We start from the raw sequence: 12898 nt of genomic DNA, 5'->3' as shown, positions 1-12898 counted from the left end.
TAGATATTTATATATTAAGTATTGATATTCTTACTATGAAATTATTTTATTTATCTAGATATTCCCATGAGTTTCATGGTTAACAATATTTGTTAACATTATATAAGAATTATTATTATTTATTTTTCTTCTGTTTTTACTTATTCTTATACTATTATTTAAAATATCATCTCAACTCGGGATAAATATGAGAAATTGAAAAAACTTACAATTAGTAATTAATATAATAAATAATATAAAATGTCATTAATAGCCAACTAATATTATTGGTCAAGTCAATTTTACTTTTATTTAATAACTTTTTTTCTCAATTTGTCATTAATAATTAGAAATGGAAAAGTTGTACAATTAGTAATTAATATAATAATTAATATTAAATATTATTAATAAATTATTAATATAAATGTCAAGTCAATTTTACTATTTCTTATTATTATCATTATTATTTTTAATTTATTTTCACAAGTTGTCATGAATAATGAGAAACTCATCAAAAGTTTTTTTTTTTGGCATTTTTTATAATTAATAATATCAAAAATATAATAATATAATTATTTTTACCTTTACTCATGTGAAGGACATGTCCATTTTACCTTTACTTATTATTATAATTATTTTTTGGTAACTTATTTTTTTAATTTGTCATTAATATTATTTTTTATGATTTAAGGAATTAATAATAGAAAGGACATTTTATTATTTAATATATTTAAGGGCATTTTATATTTTAATCTTTATCATTTATGATTACATCTAATAGCTCACAATGATTTCTTTCACTATCACATACAGACTTCATTCTCATATGCTACCTCCTCTTTTAATTGATAGAGTGAAAAAAATAAACTCCAGGTAAGAATGAATCATAACTTGAATGAAAATGCATGAGTTATGAGTTCTTTTATAACCTAATCTGCAATCATTGAATTTCCATAAACGAAAATTAAATGTGAATCTGCAATGTCTCCTCATACCATTAATCAATTTTCCAAACTGGGCTTCGCAAGATTGACCAACACAGTAATGCAAGAAATTCTGCAATCATGATCATCAATGACAGTAAAAACCTTCAACCTTTGCGTTTATAAACCTGTCTCCTCCTTCACAATCACAACCCTCTTACATGCTCCTCCTTCAGAATCCAAAATGACAGCTATAATGCGAAAGAGAGCATTTTTCTCAATCGGTGGATGTGATTGCTTTCTTTTTCTCATCAGGGGAACCCTCTTCGTTCTCCTCATGCTCTGGGTATTATGGTCCTCAGCGAACCAACTCGCCATAACCCTCCTTGGCCACCCCAAAATCCCTGACTCAAACACCAACACCACCACCTTTGATGTTGTCCATGACAATAAGACCTTCTACGATGATCCAGAACTAAGTTACTCCATCGAGAACCCGCTGAGCAATTGGGACGAGAAGAGAAGCCATTGGCTACGGCTTCACCCTTCAATCGCCGCGGGGGCACGTGGCCGTGTCCTCCTCGTCACAGGGTCGCAGTCTTCACCGTGCAAAAACAGGATCGGCGACCACCTACTCCTGCGGTGTTTCAAGAACAAGGTTGACTACTGCAGGATCCACGGCTGCGAGGTGTACTACAACAACGTGAACCTGCACCCCAAGATGAACTCTTATTGGGCCAAGCAACCGGTGATCCGGTCCGCCATGATGGCCCACCCGGAAGTCGAGTGGATCTGGTGGCTGGACTCCGACGCCATAATCACTGACATGGAGTTTAGTCTTCCGTTGGGCCGTTACAAGGACCACAACCTTGTGGTTCACGGTTGGCCCAACATGGTGTATAGTGAGAGCGAGAATAAAAGCTGGACCGGGCTTAACGCCGGGTCGCTGCTCATCCGGAACTGTCAGTGGTCCATGAACTTGTTGCACTCATGGGCCAGTATGGGCCCATTGACTTCCAACTATGAGAAATGGGGGAGAATCTTGACATCAATTTTCACGGACAAGCCTTTTCCTTTACCAGATGACCAATCATCTTTGATTTATTTGCTTGTTAGGCAGAGAAGAAAGTGGGGTGAGAAGACTTACTTGGAGGGAGGGTATGGTTTGGAAAGCTATTGGATTGGTATGGTGGGGAGGTTTGAGGAGATTAATGAAGGGTATAAAAAGGTAGAGGTGGGAGCAAGGGTTTTGAGGAGGAGGCATGCAGAGAAGGAGAGTGTTTTGTATGGTGAGTTGAGAGAAGGTTACTTGAGAAAGAGAGGGTGGGACTGGCTGAGTGAAGAGAGGAGACCGTTTGTGACACACTTCACAGGGTGTCAGCCATGTAGTGGGGATCACAACCCGAGTTATGAGGGGGATACTTGCTGGAAGGAGATGGAGAGAGCTTTGAATTTTGCAGATAATCAAGTGCTTCGTAACTATGGCTTTGTGAGGAAGGATCTTTTGAGCTCAGATGTGCATGAAGTTCCCTTTAATTTTCCTAGGTAACATTGTGAAAAGGGCTTCTGTTTTTCACAGCCAGCAAGAGGTGGAAATGGCATTCTTATTTGATGTACAACCTCTTTTTCCTGGTGTGGAGATACAACCTTATTTGATGCAGAACCCTTCATAATTCAATTACTGTAAAACTAGCATGAACCGGGCCTAATCAATTTACATACTGGAGTATCATTTTTACTTCTGAAAAGAAAAATTCTTAGCAATGTTCAACCCTTAATAATGTAAATATATAATATATCATGTACTATAACATGCAATAAACAATTGTAGATAAATAATATGTGCACATTCTTCTTATTAAGGATGAAGAAAGAGATACAGTTCAAAAATTCTGAAGGGAAATCACAAATAAGGATTCTTGTGAAGAGAATAAGAAAATTCTAGTGTGAGAGAAGCAACTCTTTTCCTATTAAGATGTCAAAATGTCTAATAGAGAAATACTGTTGATAACTCATCAGATGAAACAAATATATTTTAACCGGTAATAAGTAAATGACACAACTCATCACATCTCATTGATCTGTCGATATAATATGTATCAAGTTTTGAATCACTATAATCTTTTATAATTTTTATTAATTGATATCTTAATAAAATTGCACATTGTGATCAAATGATTAATGATGTACATAATATAAATAGATAATCTAAAATGTCTTAACAGATAAGATTAGGATAATAGTCCAACACCACATTAGGTTCAAGAGAGCCTGAGAACGGAGAGCGGGGGATTCTATTAATGTGCTTAAGGGATAGATCATAATAGTGATCTCACACCACTTCTTATTCGAAAATTGTAATGTGGTTAGTCTATGGGATTTTACGGTTATATTGTCCTTAATTGACCAATTTTGAACCAATGTAGGACTTATAACTGACACTTGAATTTTCAACAATGTTTTCCCTTTTCTATAATAGAGGCATGAATCATACTTGGGTAGCCAGATCCTTCGAGACTCATTTTCGTTGAATTTAGGCCCATAACATTACCATACTCTATAAATATGTTGGGCTACATTTGGTCTTGGTAGACCTGACAAACCAAACCTGAACCAAGCTAAAAAAGATGGTCGGATTGGAATTGTAGATTTATTTAATGAATCAACATTTGGTCTTAATTGGTAGACCTGACCAACCAAACTTGAATTGAGCTAAAAAGATGGGGAATTGTAGATTTATTTTATAAATTCACTAACCCAATCAATTTGGGTTAGGTCTCGAGTTAACATTTTTTGGAACAAAATAACGAACCTGTACCAACCTAAGCATATCCCAATGTTTTTATGTATCCTAATTTAAAGACCTCAACTCGGCCCATTGCATATCTCACCCTTATGTTTATAAGTAGTTTTTTTTTTTTGATAGTTTGGAGGGTCTGAGACCCTTTATATTGAGAAACTAAGGATGGTACATCCGAAGACAACATAGCGAATAAGACCGTCGTAATCTTCTACCTAAATATGTCATTTTAGGACAAGTGCCTTATTTTCCTAGTTTTCTGTTGTTATTTAGGTATTTATCTTTGTTAAAGTATGAGAAATCCTTCTCAATTTCTTCTGTGTTTTAAACTTTTAGATTTATAAAAATTTAGCTAGAATGTGTTTTAAATGTAATCTCAATCTCAAATTGTGTTGTAGGAATGATGATTCAAAGGCAAATGCAAGATTTGGCAAGAAAATTGAGTTTTTAAAGATTTTGCTCAATATGAGCTCAACTCATTCCAAAATGCACCCGACGCATGGAAATAGGTGCTCCTGGATTCGGGACACTTTTAGAGAGAAACACTCAGAGTTGGAGCTTGGACACTTTGGGGAGCTAGATCAATCCTTGGGTCATCATAGATTTATCCATCTTCTTTAGTTTCCTCTACATCTCTCTTGTAAGCTTTTCATGTTGATAGAAAGCTAAATTCCTCTTTTGTTAGGATTGGATGTGAACCCTTAATTTTGACGAATACATATTGATTTCTATATACAAATATACATTCTATCTCATAGAGTTATGCTTGTAGTCAGTTAAACACCTAAGCTTCAAGATAACAAGCTTTGCTATCGATCATGTGAGAAATCAATGTGCAAGAAAGTAAGTTATATATATTCACACATGTGATGAATCAATGAAGTTGGATTGAACTGGTGTAGATAAATCATGGATAAAATAGAATTTGCATTTAGAATCACAGAACACTAAAGACTTAAGCGGTGAAATCCAATCCCAACAAGTTTTCTCATCTCATCTTTAAATCCTTAATTTTATCTCACTTTCGTGTATGTTACATGTGTATTGGTTACCAAACAAATAATCAATCATTTGGAAAATCTCATTGTTTGAGTAATTTAACTAGAAAGCGGACATTGTGATTAGCAATTCATTGCAGATACGGCAAAACCCAATATTATACTACGATTAAAGATTGAGGGATTCAAAAGTAGAGTGGTAAAAATTCTTTTCATCAATTGCCAACGACAATATTACATTGACACCCAACATCAACAAAACACACGAGGGAAGCCTTGTGAAGCATCAAACAATCGTTCTCAAACAGAACAGACAAAGTCATTAGCCAATTTAAGAACAAACTTGCTGTCATTAGCCTATAATCTGCTAGAATAGAAGATCAATTATTGATCTTTATTTAGCCCACCGTTTTAAGTAATTATTTTTATCGTAATTGTTTCTTAATTAAGAGTATGAATCTATTTAGATATGTAACCCTTAAGCTTAGTGTCTTCCTGGCTACACATCTAGCACACTCATATTATAAAAAGTTTCTTGTAGTCCACCAAATTAAAACAGAAAACAGTTTCAGTAAAGACAATGGGAAATCCCTGAAAAAAGATAGAGGAGGTGGAAAAGGAAAACAATTGTGATGCTGGGAAAAAAGTGTCGTGCAAGCTCACGATAACCATCACCGATTACTGGTTTTTGGTAACTTGCTCAAAACGTGAAAGATGCGTCGGTTTAGGCCATTGTCCTTATACTTCCATTGTTCCTTCCTAGTTAAACTTTGTACTGTTCAATAGTACCTGGTCACATTGAACTTGCCAAGCTAGCTGTACTGCAAAACATAAAATCACTGATCACCATCATAATCTCAATAATGTTTGTTTATTGCTTGCATTACAATGTGTTTATACTCATATCAATTTCCAGTGTAAGTAATTTATCATCTTATTAAGAAGTTGATCATAAAAATATACAAATTAAAAAGACTCAATAATTTTGTTAATCTAGCTAGCTAGTAGCTTCATTCATAAATTCATTGAATCGTGTATATTTCAACTAGGAAGTTACATAAGAATCAAGTTACATACATCCTCCCAAGCATGAAACACCTGCACTCACCGTGTTACTTCTTAGAAACACTACTCAACCTCCTTGTTTTGTGTTCTGGCTTTTCCCTGATTAGAAGATTGGAACTATCTCACTTTCTTTCGTCACTTTACAACCTCTGCTAATTTAGCATTATCATAACACCGCAGAAACAGACACCACTCCATAGTTGTACTAGAAGCCATTCCAAACGCTTAAAAATGGCATTAGTCCTCACAACTCACAAGACCATCACAAGAACTCAAGCATGGCAAGGTTGGGTTCCAGAAACAAATCATCCTTATGGCTCTCCGATGGGTGCTGCTTCCTCACAGGAGCACTCTCAGCTCTTCTCTTAGTCTGGGGCTTGTGCTCCTTCATCATCCCCTTCCCAAACACCGATCCCAAGCTCAACTCGGTTGCCGCGAAGCTCAAGTCACTGAATTTACCTCGAAACCAAATCACCACCAGCTCTGCCCAGGATTTACTGTATGACTCGCCGGAAACCACCTTCTACGACGACCCGGAAATGAGTTACACCATGGACAAGCCCGTCACCAACTGGGACGAGAAGCGGAGACAGTGGCTGCTGCACCATCCTTCATTCGCCGCCGGAGCAAGCGACCGAATCCTCCTCGTGACAGGGTCGCAGCCGAAGCGCTGCCACAACCCCATCGGCGACCACCTATTGCTACGGTTCTTCAAGAACAAGGTGGACTACTGTCGCATACATGACATAGACATAATCTACAACAATGCCCTCCTGCACCCGAAGATGAACTCTTATTGGGCCAAGTACCCGGTGGTTAAGGCCGCGATGATAGCCCACCCGGAGGTTGAGTGGATATGGTGGGTGGATTCCGATGCGGTTATAACCGACATGGAGTTCAAGCTCCCGCTCAACCGTTACAACGAGTTCAATCTCATTATACACGGATGGGAGGATCTGGTTAAGAAGAAGCATAGCTGGACGGGCCTAAATGCGGGCGTTTTCCTAATGCGGAATTGTCAATGGTCCTTGGACTTCATGGATGTTTGGGCTGCGATGGGCCCGTCCAGCCCGGATTATAAAAAGTGGGGTGAGAAATTAATGGCAACGTTTAAAGATAAAGTCATCCCCGACTCAGACGATCAAACCGCGCTGGCTTATCTGATCGCGATGGGGGAGGACAAGTGGACGGAGAAGATCTACTTAGAAAAGGACTACTATTTCGAAGGGTACTGGGTGGAGCTGGCTAAGATGTACGAGAATGTGAGCGTGAGGTACGATGAGGTGGAGAGGAGGGTGGGAGGGCTGAGGCGGCGGCACGCGGAGAAGGTCAGCGAGCGGTATGGCGAGATGAGGGAGGAGCATGTGAAATATTTTGGGCAGTGGAGGAGGCCTTTCATCACGCACTTCACTGGGTGTCAGCCTTGCAATGGGCATCACAATCCTGCTTATGCTGCTGATGATTGCTGGAATGGCATGGACAGGGCTCTCAACTTTGCTGATAATCAGGTGCTGCGAACCTATGGTTATGTGCGTCGTAGTTTGAATGATAAGGCTGTAACTCCAATACCCTATGATTATCCTGCTGCATGAGTAACAAATCATGGTACATGATAATGCTATAATAACATAATGATGATTATATATGAATCAGTCTATCGGATCCAATTATTGTTGACCATAACCCACTGAGATTTATTCTTTCCGTTACTTATATGTATATATCACATTGATCCAACACCAAGGTAAGGTGTCCTTTTTGGCGAATTAACACATTACTAATTGGTCTGGGTTGGATCAAGTTTGAAAGTGAAAAATATATAAATCGACCCAACTCAACCTGTATAAGATAGCTCGGTTCGCGTCATATTTTTAATAAACTCGACTCGAAAGGATCCTGTGTGCAGCCTAATCATGTCAACAACACTCTGCCTCATAGTTTTAGACTAAGTTTTCCAAAACATAGAATGAAGCATAAGAGAGATAAACAAAAAAACATGTTTTTGTATTTAAGAGAATCATATGATCATATCAAATTATTCAAATACATATATAAGTATTAATACAACTGCAATAAACAGAGTTAACTATCCATAAATAACTTTACAAACGTGGAAAAGAGTGCTATCTTGAAGCTTGGGTACTAAAAATCCCAACTCTATGCCTAGAAATTAGATTTATTAGATGATTAACTCTAGTTCGAGCTCAAGACGTTGTAGTTTCCACTCTCACGTCGAATCAATCAAAATGTTCCAGGCGCGCAACTAAAATATAGCATGAAGATCAAGATAAAACAATTGAATTATAATCAAATGAACATGATTATATACGGGCTAAAATCAACTCCCTCTTTTATAAAAATATATTTATGACCCTGCCCTCTCAAGTATACCCCCTCATGCCAATAACAGAACATCCGTTCTCAGCTGCAGCAGCAAAACACACCCTTAGAGGGTGGTAACCGATCATGACATTAGCCAACATTATCATTGGCCTATATAAACAAGAAAGCCATGCATTATTGGTGTATCACACAAAAGTTCCTCTAGCAACAATAAGTGCATCCCTCTCCAAACAAAATACAAATTTGATGTCTATTTAGAAAGGATATGTGTCTGCATTTGGAGTACAATATAAGGATCCATGAATCACAAAGGCTCATGAGAGATCCACCTCTTGAACATTTCAAAACATTCTTTTCTCTTGTACTCTGGCGCTACGTGACCAGCGCCCTTCACGGTAGCAAAACTGATATAGTTGGAGTACTCTTGTATATACCTGCACCCAAAAAAGAGATGCATCAAATTCAAATCAATTGAAACCTATATCTCAAGATGTTAATTGTATATATTTTCTACAATAGTAGTCTTACCCTGCAACTTGATCGTTGACTTCCCAAGGTCTCCAATCTTCCACAATGGTAGAGTTCAGAGAATTGATCCACCCAAGAGTTCCCAAGTATGGAACCACCATGTCATGGTCACCGCTGCATATAGTGACTTGAGATTGGTATTGCACTATTTAACAAAATCTTACTCATCACTTATTATTCCACCTAATAATTATATTATATGGTAAAATGTCACGAGAGACAAGTTTCTTCATGACCTGCATTTAATACATTCAAATGATAAAGCTTAAGTCGTAGTAGAACCTGTATATAAGAGCCCGGAAATGTTTGATTCTGAGATACTGGTGATAGGCAACAGAACTTTGGACATCATTTGTGTAAATTATGCTGTCGTTACATCTTTTCCAAGCTTTCACAGTGTCCTGAATTTTAGTTCAGTATAAGGTGAATGTATTAAAACAACCAAATAAGAGTGCATGTTTGGATATATGGTAGCTGCTTCTATCTATCGTGATTTTGACTCAGTGTGGTATTAAATCGTGTATCAAAACATGCACTATGTAAATTGAAACAAATGTTTCCATACACACCTTGCGGACTTGAAGGGCCTTTTGAACATGAACATCATTGGCCCATACATGCAACAAGAGATTCTCATAACCCTGTAATTTCGGTTAGTGCTAAGTACAAAACGTGTAGTGATGGCAATATATTCTTTCACACATTCTTTGCAATACACACTTTTTATAGAAGTTGAAATTTATGTAAATCCTTTCAAAATAGTATGTAATTTAGACAGTATCATTGTATCACTGTGAATTTCAACCGATAAGAGAATGTGCTAGCTTGTAAGAGTGTGTTGCGAGCACTTCTCTTTCAAATAATAAGATTACGAAACTGAAAAATTAGGAATTGCATACCCTACATCCAAATTTGAAGATTGGCAGTGGAGAAAGCAACAACTCCCTGGATTTTTCTTGAAGAACCCTCCGATCATCTACTTGTTCTTGAAATTTGAAGTCACCTGGACAAAGAGGCTCTAAGATATGTTGCAAATTTATTTTACTGATTCTCTGTGAAAAGCATAGCAGTAAAACTCTATTTTAGGAAATGAAAAAGAGCACCAAGGCTTCATTTGATGAGCAAAATACGACTATTGACCTCTGAGATAGATTGGAGAACCTTCTGACATGGTACATTGCTTTTCTTCACCTTCACATACTTCCCTCTGCATGAAAGTTTTGCCGACTGGGAGAAATACAATGAAGTTATTAGAAATTTAGAATACTAATTGCATTGCATGTTTGAAAATCATTCTACAATTGATTCTAAACCAAAGTCAATTATACAAAGAAGATTGCAAAGACAGTTAGAACTAGCTGAGTTAGTTGCTTTTAACTACCGTTAACTATGTAGAGTTAATTGTTAGTTAGAGTTAGTAGTGAGTTAGTTGTTCTAATTAATCAGTTATGGAAATTGTTAAATCAGCAACTACTTCCATATGGTTAGTTACATTTAGTACATATATATAAGCTCATAGAAGCCAATTGAATAGGTAATGAAAGTCCATTCATTCAGTTTCAATTTTCTAAAGTTTTTTATAACATCTTCTCTTAACGATTCTCTCCGAATTTCGATTTATGGTATCAGATATCAGAGTCTATCTCGGATCCATTTATTGGGCAACTCGTAGATGTCTAGTCCTAAAAACTTCACACTCCAGATGTCCAAATCCAGGTATAAGAGGTCGGGTATGTGTTGAGAAATCTCACATTAACTAGAGATATGACCAAATAAGTCCATATATAAGGTAGAGCAATCATCACCCCCTAACTAACTTTTGATGTAGAGTTAGCCCAACCTGAATGTGAATAGTCTTTGAGTGTCAGAATTGATTATCAGATAAAAGAAACCGATCCATACTTTTATTATTCAGTTATATGGGCGTATGCATAAAGCTTAATTCGACATCAACAGAGGTCCATCATAGTAAATTTTTGTGTCTAACCTTGTAGAGTTCATCAGAAATAAGAGCCATGTGATGAGCAAATGGAATCCTTGAATTCCAATCTGATGTTAGATCTGTGACTGGGTTCCCAAGTACATATCCCTATAACAATTAGTTAATCGCTGTGAAACATTTACAATTATTAAACTCTAGCTGAATTGCTTGATCAATCTACTTACCTTTATATTTATCTTTGGTTTTTCTCCAGCTTCGTTTTCTACAACAACATAATCAATCATATATAATGGAATAGTTGGCATAAATATGATATCTGTCATAGATAATAGTTTAAGGCATGGTGGTATTACCATCTATAACATATTTGACAACAATTGGAAGTGTTAAGCCAGAATATGAGTCACCAGCAATGTAGACTGGATTATCAATAAATTTCGGATGACGCGCCAACCACTGCATATATTGATTTTGAGAAAAATGATCCAAACATGCTATTATACAACAGAGTGCAGTAAAGTATTCACTCAGCTAACAATTGTAAATTCAATTTCACCTTTCTCATGAAACTGTGACAGTGTTGGGCATGTATTTTGTCTGTTGTCTTGGACCCTTGTAAGGTTTTTGAATATGAGAATCCGGCGCCAACCGGCGCATCAATAAAGATTATACTAGAAACCTTGGGAAGCATAATTGTCGACAACAAAAATCAATTAGGATTTCTTTACCAATTGGATGATAATTAATTACCATGTTTGACATATTCTTTCATAAACATATATATACCTTTGTCCATGAGTGTGGATTGAGAGAAAATGATGGCATGGTTCCATTATACTTCACCATATTAAACTTCAGTGGGCCTAAGCATAATGTGGCAGCAAGATAGCAAGAAAAAACTATCAAAAACACTAAAAACTATGGATTGTCAACTGTGAATTGGTTATAAAAATAAATTTTCAGATTTATGCAGGATGAAGAAAAGGAAACACCTATTTCAAACCAAAGTCCGCACAAGCCAGAGCAACCGTTGCCACCAGTCATCCAGAGTAACAGAGGATCCTCTGTTGGATTTCTCTCTGATTCAACAAAGTAATAAAACAATTGCGCCACTTCATGCTTACCAACACCAATGTATCTACACAAACATTGCAATTTGCACATATAATTGATCCTAAAGTCAAAATTAATTATAAGATGAAACTAAACAGGGTGGCTTCTAGATGCTAGAATTGATTCTCAGGAAATAAAAGTTGATACAAACATGCAAACTCACCCAGTTTCAAATTTAAAAGGAAGGGTACCAGGAAACCCAGGCAAAGACTTGATGATATTAGAAGAAACTGCAGGCTTTGACAAGATAAGAACGATGCAGATTAAAAGACATAACCTCATGAAACTTTTAGAATAGAATGACATTTCCTTTGTGAAGCTAAATTATTCTTGTTTGCTGCTACTGAATGTGGAGATAACATAAAGAAGTGATATATGAAGAGTTCTCTACATTAATTCTGCATGGACTGAGAAGTGTGCAGATGTTGGAGCATTTAGCACGCATGCATAAAAATGGCACCAACATTCTGCAGGTTGTCCAGATGTTGCATAAAGCAGCGGTGATAGTTGTCCGTATTGCCACTACTATATAAGCAAAAAATACCTTCACTACTGATAGAATGCAGGGGTAAACTTATATATATATATATATAGAGTAATGATATATCCACACCTCATTTTTCAAACACTTTATTTCCACCTATTTTTATTTCTATCTCTCTCATCTTATCATCTATCACATCTCATTTTTTTTCTCTCTTACTTTTTTTTCTTCCTATCTCTCTCACAATTCCACCTCTCCACCTCAAAAGAGAGGTGTGGATGAAACATTACCCATATAGATATATATATATATATATATATGTATGTACACACGCACTATACACGCACCAGGTTTTCCCAAGGGGGTTTTTCCTGCTAAGGTTTTAATGAGGCATGTTCTCTTTAATCCGTCTTCAGGGAGGTAGTGGGTGGTGGGCTTCGCTATGAGTAGGTGGTTATCAGATGATGTTATGTCAATTGTTACTCTATTATTTTCTCTTTTCTTTTTCCTACTTGTATGGGGTTGAAGTACCCCGTGTACTTCATTTCAATATATTTTTTATTGCCTATAAAAAAAATATGTTTAATTATTTGGCAAAGAGATGAATATCTTGCACATGTCAAGTTGAATTTTACTTTCCATGTTCTCTTCATTAGATAGATATCTTATGAGAATTATTATTTTATATGAAAATATAAAAATAAATCGTTACCGTAAGATCTA

At 36.4% G+C, this 12898-nt stretch overlaps 3 protein-coding genes across 3 annotated transcripts; 2 read left to right on the top strand and 1 right to left on the bottom strand.

Annotated features, from left to right (window-relative positions):
• Positions 1-1124: 1124 nt before the first annotated feature.
• LOC130714189 (glycosyltransferase 6-like) lies at positions 1125-2621 on the top strand. The gene has a single exon (XM_057564079.1). The coding sequence runs from the start codon at positions 1147-1149 to the stop codon at positions 2449-2451; it is 1305 nt and encodes a 434-aa protein (XP_057420062.1). The 5' UTR covers positions 1125-1146; the 3' UTR covers positions 2452-2621.
• A 3134-nt stretch (positions 2622-5755) lies between these two features.
• LOC130714002 (galactomannan galactosyltransferase 1-like) lies at positions 5756-7410 on the top strand. Its single transcript, XM_057563857.1, has one exon. The coding sequence runs from the start codon at positions 6044-6046 to the stop codon at positions 7355-7357; it is 1314 nt and encodes a 437-aa protein (XP_057419840.1). The 5' UTR covers positions 5756-6043; the 3' UTR covers positions 7358-7410.
• A 733-nt stretch (positions 7411-8143) lies between these two features.
• LOC130712321 (serine carboxypeptidase-like 1) lies at positions 8144-12157 on the bottom strand. Its single transcript, XM_057562158.1, has 13 exons — positions 11855-12157; positions 11571-11716; positions 11365-11441; positions 11135-11257; positions 10932-11034; positions 10803-10840; positions 10624-10725; positions 9777-9863; positions 9536-9688; positions 9206-9277; positions 8919-9037; positions 8637-8750; positions 8144-8542 (listed from the first exon to the last, which is right to left on the bottom strand). The coding sequence occupies exons 1-13, from the start codon at positions 11995-11997 to the stop codon at positions 8413-8415; spliced, it is 1407 nt and encodes a 468-aa protein (XP_057418141.1). The 5' UTR covers positions 11998-12157; the 3' UTR covers positions 8144-8412.
• Positions 12158-12898: the final 741 nt, after the last annotated feature.

Source organism: Lotus japonicus, chromosome 4 (genome assembly GCF_012489685.1).
Source record: "Lotus japonicus ecotype B-129 chromosome 4, LjGifu_v1.2".
In the NCBI taxonomy this organism is placed as follows: domain Eukaryota; kingdom Viridiplantae; phylum Streptophyta; class Magnoliopsida; order Fabales; family Fabaceae; genus Lotus; species Lotus japonicus.
This window is presented reverse-complemented; position numbering and strand designations above follow the sequence as displayed.

What these genes read in the sequence shown, in the direction of transcription:
- LOC130712321 (XM_057562158.1), bottom strand. Translation starts at nt 11,997, where the DNA reads ATGTCATTCTATTCTAAAAGTTTCATGAGGTTATGTCTTTTAATCTGC. An exon ending in GTCACAGTTTCATGAGAAAG is followed by an intron (nt 11,035 to 11,134) that starts GTGAAATTGAAT and finishes CAATATATGCAG; the next exon opens with TGGTTGGCGCGTCATCCGAA. An exon ending in TTCCGGGCTCTTATATACAG is followed by an intron (nt 8,751 to 8,918) that starts GTTCTACTACGA and finishes CACTATATGCAG; the next exon opens with CGGTGACCATGACATGGTGG.
- LOC130714002 (XM_057563857.1), top strand. Translation starts at nt 6,044, where the DNA reads ATGGCAAGGTTGGGTTCCAGAAACAAATCATCCTTATGGCTCTCCGAT.
- LOC130714189 (XM_057564079.1), top strand. Translation starts at nt 1,147, where the DNA reads ATGACAGCTATAATGCGAAAGAGAGCATTTTTCTCAATCGGTGGATGT.